Below are 19,430 nucleotides of genomic sequence, written 5' to 3'. Positions count from 1 at the left end.
CTTTCTGTTATTCCATTTTGTTAGGCCATCTTTGTCGGTTATTTGGCTGGCAGTCTGTTATCTTTGTGGCATTATAATTGAAGTTCAATTTGTGAGATCTTGTTTCCAGGAATGTGTGTCGATACTTGCATAACTATGGCAAAAAATTAGGATTGTGCGAAGAATTGCAAAAACGGTACATTGCCAGACGAAAGAATTAACTGGGTAAGAAGCCAGCTGGTGTGGTCTATCCTTCGGCCATTTCACGTGATGCAGTGTGAATGTCACTTCAGTCCCTTATGTTTTAAATTTAACTGCATATCTCTTTAAAGAAACTGAACAACTTGGAAATATTTTTTCCTCACCACTTCAGCTGTGTAGACATGTTCTGCAACAGGGTGCAATCCAGCAGTGGAATTACCTGCTTTTATCTGAAAATGCTCCTTTATCCACCCAGTCGACAACCAAAAATAGAAATAAGTTGTTGTTATCACCCAATCTTTCAAGATATTTAGCACTTCCTTTTTTTGTAGAGAGCTATATACTTTATGGAACATGGTGCAAATACCATATTTGCCTTGGGTAGTTAAAAATAAATCTGTTACAAGAATCAAATTTGTTTATAAATTCTATTGCCTTTCGCAATACAATAGTTGCCCCTTATACCTCATCTATGTGCCTAAAGTTTTGATACAACTGCTTACCGCTTCTCCTAAAAATGACTTACTTTGTTTTAATTTGATATCTTGCTGGGAGGTCTTGCTTTGAGTTATTGAATATGAAACTTAGGAGACTAGTTGGTAAGCTAATAAAGGCGAAGATGGTGTTTGTTATTATATGATGCTGTTGCATTAAATCTGAAGTTTGAGAAAAGAAAAGCTGTGGACATGAATGTATGTTATGTTCTCCAGAACTAAAACTGTAAGATGATGTTCCACTTTATACCTAGGTATAGATGAACGAGCAGAAATTCTAAGACTGCGGAGACGTTTCTTGAAGGACCGAGAGAAAGTCAGTCTGATTTATGCTAGAAAAGGTGTGGCTGAACAGAAAAGAGAACAGGTTTGTCAATCCAAATAAGTTTAAAGCCTTAAGTCCCAATGTCATCTGCAGCCTTGTACTTCATCTCCAGAAGTAATTGTGTGAAGAATGGGTAGGTGTAAGATGCCGGTTGCTACTTTAAAAGCTTTAAAAGGTTTTATTTGGAAATCATGCTATTTTTGTGCTTCAAGTTAAATGATGTTATTTGGCGTGAGCAAGAAAAGAGCTGGGTAACACGTCCATTCTTCTGCTTTGTGTACAGTGATTTTATATGATAGAATCCCTAGCAGTGAAGGGAAATGTTCACACAGTAAAGAAGCTCTTTACAGTTGTCATCCTGGAAACTAGAAACCTTGAAGTGAGAATGCTCTGCGGAAGTAGTTGGAAAACATTATCCATTGTCTAAAAGCGAACTCAAAAATGTGATACAGCTGATAGGCTAACCTGAACTGCTGAGGACTTTTAACCTGAAGGAAAGTCAGTAGTAAGCAAAGCATTTGCTGAGTGTTTATCAGAGCCAGGAACCTGGTACTGTACGGGTTACTTAGTACTATATGGCTGTGTTTCATACTCGTGATTAGTTTAAAAATGCTTGAAGCTCTGTAGAAGTTTTTCAAAGGTTCGTGTGAATAAAATAATATATTGTCATCCAAAAATGATAGCAGTTAAACAAGAACAAAGGAACACAGGATTGAGTTAAGTCTGAGACACACTTGCTATTCTGTGCAGCTGCAGACATCTATGTAAATTGAACTTATGTCTGGAAGAGCCACACAAACACCTATTTTTGCCACCTTGTTCACTGTTAGGCCAAAGCTCCCATTTCTTCCTACCCTGCAAGGGAAAGAAGCTGTAGCAAATGTGTTCTGTATGGCAGTTCAAGAGCGAACAAACAAAAAAATGTGTTCCACAACAAAAGACCAGAGGAGACCATAAATGCTGCCAGGATTCCTTAAGCTTGTCAAGAGATTTGTTGCACATAAACACACATGGAACTCAATGCCTTATGCTAATACAATACCTGATGGGGCAACAGGAAAAAGTAGATCCTGAGCAAGAAAGTATTTGGAAATAACTTTAACAAAGCCCTAACTTCTCCCAGGATATTTCTCTTGGATGTTTTTTGAAAATAATTCCTTTGAAGTTGTGTAGAAGAAAAATGGGCTCAAATGACTAGATGAGAAGTGTTTAAAGTTGAGAAAAAATCTTCAAGCTTTCTTCTGTTTCCCTCTTTCACTATGCAAACGAATACATTCACTCCTTTATGTAGCTCTCTGTTAAGATCATTTTGGGTTTAACCGTATTACAGCTTTAGAGAAAATGTATTTGCTGTAATCACAGCAAAAGTTTTTAAAGGACTTCAAAAATACTCTTGCTTATTATGTCTTATCTAGATACATCTCTTTCTATTTAACGTGACTTTTTTTTTAACATTGAGCAATGCATTTCAGGAGATGAAATCTGAGCTGAAGATGAAGTACGATGCTCAGGTTACTTTGTACAGAAGTTACCGTGTAGGAGACCTTCCTGACATCCAGATTGAATACTGCAGCCTCATTGCCCCTCTACAGGGCCTTGCTCAGGTTTGTCTTCTTTTCAAATGGCATTTTTGAAGTTTTCTGTTTTTGTAGGGAAAGTGATGTGCAGTTGGACAACTGCTTTCACGATTGATTTGTTTTGTAATCAGCCACCATGATATGCTTTCAAAGAGTGTGTTTTGAGGTACAGTGTTTCTCCTACACCTGGGCTGGTGCAGTGATGAGAGAAGATGCCTTGTAGCTTGCCTCAAGCAGTTAAGGACCTCAGAACACTGAGGGCCTCAGACAGCAGCTCTTGTCCATTGCCTCTGGGTTATTCTCCTTGAGAAACAAGTGGTGGTGGTTTTTACAGACATCATTGCAAAGGACATCTTGCTGTATAGTAACAATGGCCATTTTTTTCTTTCGCATTGCTATAGTGGGGCTGAAAAAGTACAGGCAAAGTCTCTGAGTGGACTGGACTTGAACTAGTCAGTAAAACTAATCCAGTATTCCTTTTAGGGACATGGTTTAGTGGGTGACATTGGTAGTAGTGTGATTGTTGGACCAGATGATCTTGGAGGTCTTTTCCAACCCTGATGATTCTGTGATTTCTATGATTTCATATCCGGGAATAGTAGAAACCATACCCTGAACCTATCCAGTTTTGCAGTGTTTGGGAAGTCAAAGTGTTCCTGATTATCTTTGTATTTAATTTTTTTTTGCTGTTCCATTATCTCAATGTAAAGGGAGGAAATAGTACAATCATGAATTATCTGAACAGCATTAAATCAAGAGTTAAATCAAACTCCAGTCCCATGATCAACCAGGATGCATAGGATTATCTTACATTTGTTAGTGTGTTTCTGGGTTGAAAAAATGCCTTTATATCTGATATGGCACCATCTGTCTGTACATTTCTCTGTGTTAGCTCCCTGAATGTTTGGGTCTGGGTTTCCTCACACACTGATGCCTTCTGGTTTTGGTTGTTGGTTTGTTTGTTTGTCTGTTTTCCTGAAACCCTCTTCCCTGGCAATGGTGTCCATAAGATGATATTGGGTGCCTGGCTCTGACAGCAGGAATTGCGAATGTGAAAATTGTAAATTCTATCCTCTCCACCGGCACTCTGGCCTGAAACCTACATTGTCTTGGAGTTTCGTTATGTAGAAAAATTAAGGTAGGGCTTGAATTTATAGTACAGTAACTCTGAAATGATTCCCAGCATAGGTGTGGGGCATGCAATTATTCCACTCCCTAACAGTGTCCACATGAGGACTAGGTACAGGATGGTTCATAGCTCTTAATTTTGTTATTAGTTCACTGGTTCACAGCAAAATTCAGTGACTGTACTGCTTTTCTTGTAATTCACAGAAAGATCCAACATTTGCCAAGCAGCTTTTCAGCAGTTTGTTTGGTGGAATTTTCCATGAGGTAGAAAAGTCTAAAACCCCTTCTGAGAAAAAAGTCATCATCCAGAAGCTGCTGAGGGACTTCAATCATTTCCTGAGCATGAGCCTCTCTTACTTCCCACCATTCATTGCATGCATCCAGGTAAAGCTTACCTCATGGCAGGAAAGTAGCAGAGTATAACGTCTTTGTTTCAATGTGTGGTAAAACCAGTGGTAGGGAAGGTTAAATACAGTTACTGAAGTTTAAACGGGTGAAAATAGAATTGTTAACAAAATGGTTATTTCAAGTGACTCTTGTTAAGTTGAACACAAACTTCATGCCTGTGAACTGATTTTTCAAGGTTTCTATAATTTCTAATCTGTAGAGTTTGAGTCACCTTTTAATGTTTTTAATTGCAGCAGTAACAAGAAGAGACTTGATTTTAAATGAAAGCCATGTGAACAATTGAAAAGGTTACGTGGGTGTCGTGGTACTCATATTTCCTGTTTCTGGGAATGCTTATTGAGGAATACTTCAATGTCTTGAGCATATCAGTAGCTGTCAGATTGTTTGTTGTTAACATCTCTTATTTATTTTTTCAGCAACATTTTCAAATTATTCCCCTGAAGTAGTTGTCTGGTAATTTTCAGTAATGATGGAAAGGCTTGTTTCCACCAAAGGCTGAGTGCATGTACCACAGCTCTATCACTGAAAGGAAGCACAAGCCTTTCTGCTTCGCTTCTGTGTGCTTCTAATGCAATGATAATATGCTGACCTGGAATAGTTTGTGAACTTAATCTTTTATCCTAATTTTCAGAGATTAAAAAACTTTGTCACTATGCTTATCGTCACTATATTTAATGATTCTTCTCATCTGTGTTGATCTTAATGTTGTGTCTGATTCACAGTTCTCAAAATATTTTTTTTGAGTGACAGGTAGTAGTTTCCTCCTTCTGTTGTGGAAGTTTAAATACTCTGTGACAGTATGTGTCATTCGTAATACAGGAGGAGTATCTAGTTCGGACTAGCTTTTCAACCAGTGACAAACTTTGCTTCTTAGTACTTGCATTTACACATCTGAAAAAATGTAATTTCTTGTTTACTTTCTTCTGTGCAGCTGCATAAAAGGTCAAATGCTATGGGGATTTTTTTGGGCTGCCTTGGTATTTTTTGAGCCAGCATCTCACAATAGCTATCTGTTAATATTCCCTTTTGACATTTCATTTATTGGTTCTCTGTCTTGATATTATTTTTTTGTGTTAAACTATGTTCTCTATTAGACCCTCTTTAAAAACACTGTTGTGTTAGGCTACATTTTTTTTCTGAAGAGACATAAGATAAAGATTAAAAAAAAAAACCTGATTATTTAAAATCAGTCAAAAATGCAGACTTTATACAAGTGGTAAGGGCATCTTGTTGCCATCCCTGTTGAAAGTACAGCAGCACAAAGGCAAGCCTCAGCTTGTGTAGTTGAGCATCCCTGACATAATCCATAAAAGTTGGTAGCAGAGGAAGGTATGCTCTTAGGTATTGGTGTCTGGGGCACATGGAATTGATACTGCCTGAATAGCAGATAAAACGTATGCAGACCCCTCATTGGGATCCACCTGGTCTGTAGCTCAGGAGGCTACAAGAAGCTGTTCTTTTTCTCTCTTCTATTGAATATGAATATAATTGGCATGTCTCAACTTATACAAAATGTGTAATGAATTTGCGTAAGCCAGATTCATATGCTACAGTTTTTGTGGTGCTTGCCATTAATAAGGAAATGTAGCTTAGTTGATCTCACAGTCTCACGCTACAATTTCCATGCAGTGATTTTTCACTTAATATTCTTGCATATACTGTATTGCAAGAATCAAACGTTAATTTTTGTCCTAAAATTCATTGCTGTTTCTTGTAATGAAAGTTTTATTGCCTACTCCTTCCAGTTGTAGTTTTTTCTTCCCCTTTGGTTAAAGGTATGTAAACTGTCCTTCAGGTTCTTAAGTGGGGGAAAAAAGGCTTTAATAAACTTGTCTGCTCCTTTTTGGAGATATTTATCTGTACTTGAGATGATTTAAGTGTTAAAAAGAAATTTCAGATAAACAAGAGCCTTTATTCTTGAAAAAAGGGTTATTCTGTATTTGAACCGATGTTAAATAGGATAAAGATCTTAGAAATATTGTCTTTAAATCATGCAGGACTAGATGAGCACAAATGAGTGAGTATTTTTGGTATACTAAAACTGGGTAAGTGTTTGGATAGAAAGCCTTTAGTTCGTGGTTAGTCATGCCATTGGCTCATAGCAAGAACACGCTATACAATAGGTTAAGGAAATTCATCTGTTGTGTAGCAGGCAGCACATTACCAACAAAAAGAAGGGAAGCTTCAGGCTGTGAATGTGTTCATTTACCTCTCGTCCACTTCTAGTGTGCTTCTGTTTAGAGAGTTGTCTAGAAGGTTGCCCAGGTGTAGCAGGTTGATCAATATGCACAGGGTCACTGTTTCTTGTTACTTATAGCTTCTTTGTTTTGAAGCAGCTTCAGTCTTCAGTGGCCCTGGAGACAGATGAAGTAGGGGGGTTATTCTCTGTTGTTCTCTGTTCTGAGAGCAACTGCACAAAAAGAAAAGTATTCTGGTTTTTGTTTTTGTCTTTTTCAGAGTTGGGATCTTCTGGAGATTTAACTGCTTACTTCTAAAGCTTGCACTGTGAGAAAGGGATACCAAACAGGTGGCCTATGAAAGGCAAATGTCAGGGTAGTTTTAGACCAGGTAGACACCTGATGTTTTGTTTTATCTTACAGGAAATGAGCTACAAGCACAGAGAGCTACTGGAACTGGATTCAGCTAACGTGAGCACAAGCTGCCTTGCAAGTTTACAGCAGCCAGTGGGCATCCTTCTTCTGGAGCACGCCCTGATGGCTCTGTGCCCAGTGGAGGAGCCGCCGTCAAAGCGGATGCGCGGGAGGACAGAGCTTCCCCCAGATGTGATCAGATGGATCGAACTCGCCAAGTAAATTCTGGGTTGAGACAGGTTACTCCTGGTCAGGTTTGCCTTGCGAAGAGCTCTGCCTTTATGGCTTATGGCATTTCGGTTTTTAGTCCTTCCCTTTGTTAGAATTCAGTGTGCTTTAATGTCTTGTCAGTTAGTCACTGTCTTTCAGTTAGAGCACTTAGATTTGAGAGATGTGCACCCTGATGATGCTGTCTCACTGCTGAAAAATGTCTTACGGCTTCTCAGCTGCAGGAGCTTCCAGAGTTCAGGTGTTCCCCTACAAGACAAGATGAAGTTTATCTAGTTAAATATAAATTTATAATTGAATATAAGAAATATTTTTTTTTAATATTACAAGCCTGTAATATTGTTGCTGATTGAGTGTGTTTGTTTTTTTTAATTTCATTTTAAATAGCTTATACTTCCATTAATGTACTTCTGTTCAACTCATTAAAATATTTGCCTTTTTCTTATTGCTAGGCTTTACCGATCTCTTGGAGATTATGATGTTCTTCGTGGTATTTTCAGTGGTAAGATTGGGACTAAGGAAATTACACAGAAAGCATTACTGGCAGAAGCAAGGAGTGATTATGCTGAAGCAGCTAAACATTATGATGAGGTAAAATGACAAAAAGAATTTTTTGTTTCATAAATTTTTCTTGTAGCTTAAAACTAATAAGCCAAAATGAAACATTTTGAAAAGAAGCGTGTTCTTTAAGACGTCTTCTGTTTTGTTTGATTGATGGTTCAGTCTGTAAAGACACGTGAACAGATGCCATGAGCAGTCAAAACAGAGCAGTAGGCATGCTACTTTTAACAGTTTGTTAGAAAGCTTCATATGCACCATTACTTAAGCAGACAAGTAGAACACCATGGCCACGCTACCCCTAAGAGAGCAAACTGCTTGTATTCATGGCAAATTCCAGTTATAGTGGGTACAAATGAAGAACAATATTTTTAACCTTCTTTTAAAGACTTGGCTCTTTAAAAATGCAGGTTTACTGAAGACAGCTGTCTGAAACGAATTTATTCATAAATACTGACTAGCTTGAATTTTCTGCCTTTTAATGGTGCTGTCACATTCTGGTAAATGGATAGGTACTTTTACGAGACAATTAATTGTTCTTAAGTCACCGGTGACTTAGAATCTGACATTGGTTTAAATTCTGAGAACTTTCCTCTCCTTTAAATTCATTCCCTAGGCACTCTCTAAAGAAGACTGGAAAGATGGAGAGCCAACAGAAGCAGAGAAGGATTTCTGGGAACTTGCATCTCTGGAATGCTATGACCACCTCACAGAATGGAAATCATTGGAGTATTGTGCTACCGTTAATATTGACAGCAGTAAACCCCCGGACCTAAGCAAAACATGGAATGATCCGTTTTATCAGGTTTTTACAAATCACCTTGATACTGCATTGTTTTTATGTCTGCAGGGGTGTCCTGCACCTGATTGTGATTATGGTTAGCATTCAACTGCATAATTTTGGATACTTTTATTATGGAAATTAGCAGACAGTCTGATATATTAATAATTGAAACAGTTACCTCTGCTATTTTTAGGATGCTATTTTAGCACCAGATTTAACCACTACTTCTTGCAGTATTTGTGTTACTTTTATCTCTTTTATTTGTTGCAAATTTTAAGAGTTACCAAACCACTGTTTTTGAAACTGGTGGAATTTGCTGACAACTTCTTGAGCAGACAGGGCTGCCTGTGATATGTTCACAAATTGTAATTTGTCTATAGGGAATTCATTTAAGAAAATGGTTCAAAATATTATATATATTTGATCTGCCACAGATAACAAAAAGATCATCTAATATTCGATTCCTAGAAATAAAGACTACGTTTTCACTTTGTAGGAGACATACCTGCCCTATATAATACGCAGTAAGTTGAAGTTGCTGCTTAACGGGGAAAATGACCAGACTTTGCTGACTTTCATTGATGAGGCAATGAAGACAGAACAGAAGAAAGCAGTTATAGAAATGTATTATAGCCAAGAGCTTAGTCTTCTTTACATCCTGCAAGATGATTTTGACAGAGCCAAATATTACATTAGCAATGGCATGCAGATCTTCATGCAGGTAATGATCACTGATATACCTAATGTGATTTTTCTGTATAAACTCATGGCATATTAAAACTGTGGCTGTTGTTAGTGCTGCTAGATTATGCTCTTGAGATAAATGCTTGCCCAAATACAATGAAATCTAGGTGCTTTCCAATCATATGACAAAGCTTCCATTGAGGTCGCTGCTTGCGATGATGAGAATTAAGCCAGCCAGTGGAGTTCATCTTCCTCTGTTGTTGTAATTTGTTTTATTCTGCTCAGTTTCATCCATTAGAAATTTTTCAGAGTAATTGTGCAGAGAAATAGCAATTTTATGTCATTCATCCTTCAGAAGCCTACTGCTCCCAGGACAAATTGCAAAATAAAGTATTAAATTGATAGGTTATAACTTTCATCTGTTTTAGGGACTATAGCCAGAATGTGTCTCTATACTTGTTCAAGGCAGAGTTGGTGTCAGATTACAGGTCTGTTAAATAACTCATAAAAGGCTTGGTTGTAGAGCGTAATCTGTCAGCACTAGGTGAATGTTTTTGTGTAACACTAAGTGACCACATTGTATCTTTCATCCTCTCCTTTTCCTTTCAGAGCTATTCCAGTATTGATACTTTGCTATATCAAAGTCGAATGACCAAACTGCAGTCTGTACAAGCTTTGACGGAAATACAGGATTTCATCAATTTTATGACCAAAAGAAGTAAAAAAAAAAAAAAAAAAAATCTTATTTCATTTTCATTATATTAAATAGTCCTGGTTTTCTGAACTTTTAATTTCTCTTTCCATACCTAGAGGACTGAACTCCTGTTTGAAGGGGCATGGGTCTGGAATTACTTCTTATTGTATTCTTGACAGTAAGAACTATTGTGGTTGTTCAGGGTAGACTTGAACGTAATTCTGCGTTCTCTTGCAAAGCTTTATTAGCCTAACTGTTGTAATAAAAGTATCTCTTTAAAAATGTAAAAAGAAATAAACTAAGGTTTTTGTTGGGGTCACTTCTGGTAACAAATAGTAATTAGCAGAGATAAAAGACAGGTCAGATATGTCACTTATAGCTGCTATGGTTGGCATGAAATACAAATTCGTGCATATAAATCTAATTATATATTAAATATAGTTAACAATTCTACTATATTCCAGCATACTCCTGTGTGGAAAGGTGCCTACCACTGGTGACTTCCAGTGGCAGTTGACACTGATGTCCGCATTGAATCTATTGTGCTTCAGCAATAACCAAAAGTATGAGCATAAATTAACGTATTTAATGTAAATCCAGAAATGTAACTGGGTTGTTTTATTGCATTCTTGGGGTTTGAGCATTAGATTTTGTTTGGTTTTGGGCCTTTTTCATGCTGTTTGGTTCTAGACGCTTTTATAGTATTCCTAAATTGATTTCTAGGTAACTTAGCTTCACGGGCTTCCCTTAAGAGACTTCTCAGAACTTGGACAAGCAGATATCCAGATGCTAAAATGGATCCCATGAACATCTGGGATGATATCATTACAAATCGGTGAAGTGAGATTCTTTAGTTAGCTCTAATTGTGTGTGCCTGCTGAGTTCTAGGAGATGCTTTTTCTAATACTGCTTGTTTACATGGGGGGGGGAGTGTCTCTGATCCAGTATATGACTTTTCTTTTAACCTATTGTAACAACTTTATCAGTATCACAGTTTGCTTTTTGTGGGACTAACTTTCATGTTTTGATAGAGAAACATAATTATTACTTCAGGCATTTTTTTGCGTCAGTAACTACATGTACTGCGCAGAAATGCTGGTGAGAAGTCAAGCTGGCCCACTTTAGCAGCCCTCAAACACACCCACGTGTAGTTGAGTAGATCAGCTGTATTTTCCTCAGTAAAACACCACCCTAAAGGCCCGCTCGTTATTAATAAAAACGCTCACCTACTTTGTGGTTAGTGTCAAAGTTAGGGAGTATACGAAAGCCCAGCCCTGTCACTCTCCGTACTTCCGATGTTTATAGGAAAGTTAATGACCACTGCTGTAATCAAAGACTTCTGCTCTGCAGCCGATGCTAGAAAGAACAAAGGTTCTCTGGAGACTGTTTTGGATTAGCTCTGAAGAAGCTGGAATGCTTTTTCAAATTTTGAAAGTTTTCTGTCCTCCCAGTGCTATTTATCTTCATCCCAATACAGTCTTCCAGCACAAATCTAGATTTTTTCTCCTTTTGAGGGGACAATTTCTTTAGCAGCTTAACTGATAACCACTGTGCACTGTAATTTATTTTATGATCTCTGGGTGTCAGGAAAGCATGGATAGAGATAGAGCTTGTTGCAGTTAGACACTAGGCAGAATAAATATATGATGTGGTATACTCCTTTACAAAGTTTCAAAATGTTTATTTGTCAGTGTCTTACAAAGGTTTTCTAAAAGCATATTGAACTGTTTCTCATCTTAAATTAGTTACAAAATATGCCTTTATTCACTGCCAAGCCCCACTTCAAACTCCAGTGTTTTCCTCTGCGTTGAATAACAGTCTACATACTGAGAGATGCTATTAAATTAGATAGGATTAATTGCAGAATAAAAAGGATTTAGCATTGTTTCATGGCAATTTCCTTTTCAGAAGCTGAGCATGGCCACTGGTCTTTTCTGCAATGGAGATTTTAAAGTCCCTTTTTACATGTCTCAGTGTCATATATACTGAATTGCAGGTTTGAATAAAATACAACCTGGCATGTTTCTGTCATGTTGGAAATGAATCATAGAATAGAATCATAAAGGTTGGAAAAGACCTCCAAGATCATCTGATCCAACCATCCCCCTACCACCAATGTCACCCACTAAACCATGTCTCTAACCACCAAGTCCAACCTCTCCTTAAACACCTCCAGGGACAGTGACTCCACCACCTCCCTGGGCAACCCATTCCAATGCCTGACTGCTCTTTCTGAGAAGAAATGTCTCCTCATTTCCAACCTGAACCTCCCCTGGTGGAACTTGAGGCCATTCCCTCTAGTCCTGTTGCTAGTAACTTGTGAAGTTATGGCTTAGTGAACCTGGAGGCTGTAGTTCATGCTTAAAAGAACAAACCAACAAAAAAAAATCCCACTCTATTATGGACATTTTCTAATACTTAACCTTACTGATTCAAGATTGTGGAATGTTCTCAGGGTCAACCTATCCCTGGTTGTTACTTTTAGATTCTTTGGGGAGTATGTTTAGCCCTTGCTAAGGGTGATTGCTATAACTTGCCATTTTTTGCATAGCTGTGTTTACTGTCAGTAAGTTCAACGTTTTTGAATATAGGTTCCCTTGCCTGCATGCCAGAGTGATTTGTACTGCTGTTGTCGTTGTGCAGGTGTTTCTTTCTTGACAAACTGCAAGAGAAACTTCTCAGTGATCAGGCAAATGATAGTATGGAGGTGGACGAGGAATATGGTCTTGGTGACCCAATGGAAGTAGATCAACAGGGTGAAGACATTCCTTCAATGATTAGAAGCTGCAAATTCAACATGAAAATGAAGATGATAGAAAGTGCCAGGAAACAGGTGACCATACTGTCTGATAGCTTCTGATTTTGTGAGAAAATGTATAGAAACTACAGCTGAAAAAGCCTCATAGGTCTAGTTGGGTGCCTTTTTGCAAGGGCAGAACTCATCTGTACTTTATCCTGCTGTCCTGGACATTATGAATGCTCAAGAAATTTAGCTCCGTAGAGAAAGAAAACAATAGATAAATGTTGATTAAAAACTTGATAATAATTTGTCACTACTGGAGATGTGCCTAAAGGCCCATTTGATCAACAGATGGTTTCTGACACTCTTAAGGGCAGAAGTATTTGAAATGCTTCAGTCATTAATGGATGAGATGCTTGTAGCCAAATAATATGCGCTCTCATTTACAGTCTCTTCTGTACAAGAATGCAAACCAAATTCAGATTGAACCAATATCATTTGCTTCAATCAGCAATGATGAAACATTTTGGGATTTTTTTCATCACTGTTTCCATTAATGCTGTGATTAGATATTAGAGTTAACCTTTATATAAAAAGCTAAAGATAAGTGACTTAAAAGTTTTGCTTTGGATCTGACTATTACAATGACTGAAACGTGGCCTTTGGTCACATTTTTGGTCATAATGCATAAATGATTTGCTTAGTGGTATTATAAACCTAGTTACGTTGTCCATATGTGTTTGCATTGCAGAACAGTTAATGTCTATTTAATCTTGCAGATAAAATTATTTTAATTTCCTTGGTTTGTCAAACCTCTGTTCTTTTTTCTTTCTCAAGTTTCAAAGCACAGATCTGTTTTTGAATGTGAGACTGGAGAAGCAGTTTTATGATAGCTTTATATTACCTAAATCCTCCCATCCCTTAATCTTGTCACAGAAAGATTTTATTTCCTCTTCAGACACGTTATCTGAAAACTCTGTCTTAATCTGAATATAGAACAGCTTCTCAGTTGCCAGGAAGCTTCTGAAAGACCTGCGCAGAGAGGCCAAAACGAGGGAAGACTGGCTGGTGAGGTGGAACTGCTCATATTGCCGCTTCACGCATAGCTTCAGCCGGAACCAGAGCTTTCCTGAACGAGTGCTCTCGGTGCTAAAAACCACCTCCCTGCTTGGTAACAGCCATCTCCTTGCTTCACTTCATTTATTATACAAAGCTGCTTTTTTTGTCAAATTACCAGCTTTCTTTCTGAATTCCAACAGAAGATACCAAATCTGACTACCTCAGCAAGAACGTAATGGCCTTCCGAAACCAGAATCTTCTTCTGGGTACTACTTACCGTATTATGGCCAAAGCTCTTAGTCAGGATCCAGGATGCCTTGAGCAAATAGAGGAGGAGAAAGCTGTAAAAATATCAGTACTGTCAGGAGAAAGTCTGGAGAGTCCTGAAAAGGTAAAATGGGGGGACACTTCTAGGTATTTCAGTATTATATACGCTACTTCAATAGATAGTGAAGGATATGAATAGGTACAGAGAATATGAAGCCCTGCTATTAGCAGTGATGTCTGCATGAACACCAGCTGTGGAGGGGAAAAGATATCAGATTTAAGTAGTTCGCATGCTCTTTTTAGCAAAAATTCTAAATATAGCTGTTAGGCAGATGTTACAGATATGTCTCCTTATGAAAAAATAGCATTTTAATTATTTTCTGGTAAATTCTAGTAACATGAAATTTTGTAATTTAAAAAAAAATAGCGGAGATTAGTTTAATTTAAAAGTGTTTTATATTTTTCCATTTAAAACTCTGGAATAATTGCTAGAAATAGCATCCTATTTTTTTCTTTATACTTCTGAGAACACCCAATACAGTTAAAGTATCTGCTTAATGCTTGCAACCAGGCTTTAGTTTTAACAAGACTTGTTGAATGCTTCTTGCTAATGTCTTTTTCCCTGTTATGGTTAAATTTCAGGTATTGGCAGGTCTGAACAAGAGAGCTTTTCAGTATTTCAGCAGTGCTGCGAGGAAGTCAGAAGAGGAAGTGCAGTCCCACTCCATGGAACACGTAGATGTGATGGGAGTTATCGATGCGTATATGACTTTGGTTGGTTTCTGTGACCATCATCTGCGTAAGGAAGAGGAAGGCTTGCTTGGTTAGTCAGTATTTCTCTTAAGCATGTGAGATGGATTTATCTGTGATGTATGGAGCATTTGTGATACCCAAGAGATCTCCTAGAGCAACACAGCTTGGATTTAAATGGAAGAGTTTGTTCTGCAGTTCAGCAGTCTTTTTTTCTATAGTCTTTTTTTTTTTCTCCCCACTATTACTGCTAGCTTTGGTACTAGTGAATCACTCGTAGTCTCCCTCTCAATTGTGAGATACATATCGTATCCAGCTGATGCTTCCCTTGTTCCTTCCCAGACCACAACAATGTTGTATGTGAAACAGGCGAGTTACCAGTGGTGATGCAGCTTCCTGATAAAGCTAATCCTTATAGTCCCCAAGTACATGTGTTGCTGATGTGTGCAGTTCAAACAGATGGGAAGGAGAACAAAGCAAAAATACAAAATACACTGGGGAAAAAAATACAGAATAGTGGAGATGAATGTTCCAGATGATCAAAGAAATGAAACAAGTGATGGTGTTTGTGATAACTTTTGTTTAATGTTTCTTGGCAGAAATTAACACTGCAGATCTGCAGCTATTCCCAGCTATTGTGGTAGAGAAAATGATAAAAGCTTTAAAACTGAACTCCAGAGAAGCCAGGCTGAGATTCCCTAGACTGCTGCAATTAGTTGAAAGATATCCAGCAGAGACACTGGGTCTAGTGACACGAGAGGTTAGTTGCTTCCATTTTCCTGGCAGCCATTGTTGTTATAAATCGAATTTAAAAGGTGGAAGGTGGAGGCTAGATTGATAGAGAGGTTAGACTGTTGAGTTTTGCTTCAAGTGAATCAGATAAATTTTATCCCATCATTGTTCTTTGTTTTTCTCTGTCTTGTTGAGTCTAATTAATATGCACAGAAACTTTTCTTTAAAATTGAACTTTTTTTATTCTGATTCCAAATATTAGTTTGAGAGCTGCTGGAGAAAAATGACATTTTTTTTTCCCGTTCTGAACCATCTAAGTGGGCTGGTAAAGGTGGGTAGGATTAAGAGAGTTGTTTTTGTAGGCTGAATCTTCTGCGTGCAGGAAACCAGCAACCTTTTCACATTCATTTTCTGCTTTTCGCACCTGTATCTGTCCTGCTTCATTTCGGAGGTTCACTGCAGCTTCACCTCTTTCGTATTTCCCACTTCCTCCCTTCCATTGCCTGTTTCTGTATTGCTGTCAGGATGCCGTGTGCCGTGCTGCCTTCCCTTCTGTCGCGGCACAGATACGCTGAGTGCTCCTCTTTGACTCATGCCCATTCCTGTCTTGGCCTGCCCATATTTTCAAGCCCTTTTCATTGTGCTGGTGCTCAGAGAGTGCCAAGCCCTGTCAGAGGAAGAACTCAAAGGCATGAGAGAGACAGAAATATGGCTTAGTTATCTTGAGAAACTGAAAACACAGCAAAACGGCTGAGGTGGACAAGGTGTGGCCACAGTGAAACTCAGATGGCTGAAACAGAACCTGACGGCTGGTCCAGCTAACAGACCTCACCCAAAAGAGAAGCTCACCAGGAGTTTCTTTGTCCTTGCCTCACTATGCCAGTGAGATTAATACTGATAGTCCATTAAGCTTAAACTCCATTAGAAAGGTAGGAAGGGATGAGGCGGGGAAAAAGGAGTCATTCAGCCTCTTCCTATCATAAGAAAATATACAGTAGTATATTTCAAAATTTCACCTTTCAAAAGTGATGCAGTTTTTGGAGGGAGGGGAGCATGAATTGTATTGGGGGAAGGGGTGGGTGCTCAATTGAAATAATATCTGTCAGCAAGACCAAGTCTGTTTAAAGGAAGAACAAAACTTTGGCTGGAGTTCCAGTGTTCTCCTTCCTGGCTTGTTTTATTCAAATCAAGACTTCAACTCAATGGTGTTTGAGATGCCCCATCAAATTTTTGAGTTGTTTTTATCTATGTGATCAAAATTTATTACATTGCATCTAGATAGAAAAGCCACAAGGTTGAGTATAAGGCTTCACCTTGATCAATAAACTGCAAATCTTTGCAACAGAAAAACTATTTAGTAGTAATAACAATAAATCTCTGCTTCAGTGGGGGATGAGTTGTGTAAGGTGGTTGTCGTTCTCCGTTATAATGTGTTTCGGTCTGTCAAATTGGGACACAGAGTGGTTTTGTTTGTGTTTACTATTTGGTATTTTTGGTATTTACTGTTTGGTATTTTTAAGGAAGACCAAAATCCAAAGCACTGTCATCTTTTGCAGCTTTCTTCCGTTCCCTGTTGGCAGTTCATTGGTTGGATTAGCCAGATGATGGCACTGCTTGACAAGGATGAAGCAATAGCCGTGCAACATACTGTTGAAGAGATTGCAAATACCTATCCCCAGGCAATCATCTACCCTTTCATGATCAGCAGTGAAAGTTTCTGTTTCAAAGATACTGCAACCGGTTGTAAGAACAAGGAGTTTGTAGAAAGGTGAATTTGCAATTGGAGTAGCTCTTCTGTGTATTTTTTATTCTGAAGTGGGTGCGTTTATTTATTTATTTATAAGAAACTGTTTTCTTTGAGGGACATGAGAAGCATTATGGGTACTCCTATGCACACTGAGCTTTGATTTAAAGGCTCAGGGAAAAACAATATGTAAGCTCTCTCAGTATTAGACGTACCCAGATAACAGCCTGAATGCTTTCAGCAGATTTAGAATCATAGAATCACAGAATCATTAAGGTTGGAAAAGACCACCAAGATTGTCTGGTCCAACCATCCCCCTACCACCAATGTCACCCACTAAACCATGTCCCTAAGCACCATGTCCAATCTTCCCTTGAACACCTCCAGGGATGGTGACTCCACCACCTCCCTTGGCAACCCGTCCCAGTGCCTGAGTGCTCTTTCTGAGAAGAAATGTCTCCTCATTTCCAACCTGAACCTCCCCTGGCACAACTTGAGGCCATTCCCTCTGAGGTCCCAGGTGTGGGGGTTAGTTTTTTGTTTTGTTTTGTTTTTCCAAGAAAAACAAAAAGAGGCAACCCCTTCCTACAGGTAACTCTTTTAGTCAAAAGTTTCATCTTCCTCCTTCTCCTTTGAGGCTGAACGGAAATGGGGTGCATGATTAGACTCTTGCTGTAGAAGACTTCACAGTAGTGACAGACAGTAACCATGAGAGATGAAATTTTCTCAGATACTTAGTCTTTGTAATACCATGAGAGAGCGGGGATATTTGAACAGAATAAATGGTCCTATCAGATTTCAGAGATGGCCAGTGAAATGGATGAACACTTTGGGGGGGGGGAACAGCAGCTCTTTATTGTATTCTCCTCTGCTTATGTAGCATGAGCCTTCTTCTACAAGCCCTACCTTGCCTATTTTGCCATGCAGTAAAACCTGACTTAATCCTCAGACAAAAGTCAACTTTTATCACACAGTGCTGTGGAATCACTAAAATAATTTTAGGTGTCAAAGTTCTGATAAGTTTGCTGAAAATCTTAGCTTCAAACAAGAAGTTAAAGACTTGTGCTTCACCAACTTTTATCACCCTTGAATAACTGTCATCACAGGATGTATAGTCTTGTTAATGCCAGTTTCTGTTCTAAGTATGCTTTCCACTACCCCACCAAGCTGCTGTTTTCATAGTGTGACAGTTAATCACCAAAAAATCAGGAGCTGTGCACTGAGGACGGCCAATTTATTAACACCTCTGCCGCCCAAGAGACTTCTGAGTCCTCCTACCCGTTTGTGCCTCCCCCACCCCCAATAGTTTTATCAGATTCTTGGATATAGCAGATGATCTGTATCATTGCTTATCTGCAGGCTAGGTGGTGATGCTAGTTCCTGTTGAATTGTGATGCCTTTTTTCCTTTTAAAGGATCAAGAGTAAGTTGGACAGAGGAGGAGTAGTTCAAGATTTTGTTCGCTCCCTGGAACAGCTCTCTAATCCCATAATGCTTTTCAAGGTAAAGCATATCATTATTTTTCCCTCCTTCCCCTTCCTTCCCCACGCTGTTTAGGAAAGAAGGTGCTGGGCGGAGCCAGCCGCAGTTCAGTTGATACCACAGCTGCAGGAAGCGGTTCAACCCAGAACTGACTGGTGATGGTGTTCAGGGTCTTCTCTGCAGCTTTAAATCACCTTGGTCTCCGTCCCTCGTGCCAGCTGACTGTTTTGCAGTTGTCTTTCTCGGCTTTCTCCTTTCAAGGCCTCTGCACTGCCTCATGGTCAGCCCTCCTTAGTTGTTCCAAAGTCACTACTGAATTAGCATTTGTGACCATCTGGAGATTTTAGAAAATTTCTGTCTTCTGGTGTTCTTGTGCCTTTTCCCAGCTCTCTGCTAGATTTCTCTGCCTGGATTGTGAACCTACTGCTGAAATGATTCCCTTGTTTTGTTTGATACCACTCCTGGCCCCATAGGGGCTTTCTTAGTTCGCACTCGACACTGTGGTAGTAATAATTATGTTAGTAACATATTTTTTTAGTAACATAATTATTTACTAACTATTTATATATTATATATATATATATTTATATAATAAATATATTTATATAACTATTTATATTTACTAATTATTTACTAACATAATTATGTTAGTAAAGTAGAAATCTTTTATCATAAGATGGGGTGAGAGTGTTTCCACAGCCTTTTTATCACTCTGTTGGCTTTCAAAAGACATGTTAATTAGCAATTAGTAAATACAGAAAACTGAATGCAATCTGAGCAAATTACTAAAGATTTGGGGTCAGCAAACTATTTTTGTCAGTACTCATCTGTTTCCTTCTGTTTGCAGGACTGGGGTGAGGATGTCAGAAATGAACTGTTAAAAACTGAGAGGAATAAAAATAAACTTAGGGAAATGTATGAAGAAATGTACAAGAATTTGGGAGATTTGGAGGCTCCTGGCCTTGGATTGATGAGAAAACGGTTTATTCGGGTACGTGTGATCACT

At 38.5% G+C, this 19,430-nt stretch overlaps 1 protein-coding gene across 1 annotated transcript in view; it reads left to right on the top strand.

The window, feature by feature from the left end:
• The window catches only part of PRKDC (protein kinase, DNA-activated, catalytic subunit), a 78,439-nt gene that overhangs the window by 46,569 nt on the left and 12,440 nt on the right, over nucleotides 1-19,430 (top strand). The window contains 17 exon segments of the mRNA XM_040550349.1: nucleotides 929-1,041; nucleotides 2,472-2,603; nucleotides 3,909-4,088; nucleotides 6,713-6,921; nucleotides 7,384-7,522; nucleotides 8,106-8,294; nucleotides 8,770-8,994; nucleotides 9,567-9,675; nucleotides 10,375-10,486; nucleotides 12,295-12,484; nucleotides 13,388-13,562; nucleotides 13,651-13,841; nucleotides 14,360-14,540; nucleotides 15,067-15,227; nucleotides 16,756-16,967; nucleotides 18,358-18,445; nucleotides 19,272-19,415. Coding sequence (XP_040406283.1) covers nucleotides 929-1,041; nucleotides 2,472-2,603; nucleotides 3,909-4,088; nucleotides 6,713-6,921; nucleotides 7,384-7,522; nucleotides 8,106-8,294; nucleotides 8,770-8,994; nucleotides 9,567-9,675; nucleotides 10,375-10,486; nucleotides 12,295-12,484; nucleotides 13,388-13,562; nucleotides 13,651-13,841; nucleotides 14,360-14,540; nucleotides 15,067-15,227; nucleotides 16,756-16,967; nucleotides 18,358-18,445; nucleotides 19,272-19,415 — 2,750 coding nt within the window.

Source organism: Cygnus olor, chromosome 2 (genome assembly GCF_009769625.2).
Source record: "Cygnus olor isolate bCygOlo1 chromosome 2, bCygOlo1.pri.v2, whole genome shotgun sequence".
In the NCBI taxonomy this organism is placed as follows: Eukaryota; Metazoa; Chordata; class Aves; order Anseriformes; family Anatidae; genus Cygnus; species Cygnus olor.
This window is presented reverse-complemented; position numbering and strand designations above follow the sequence as displayed.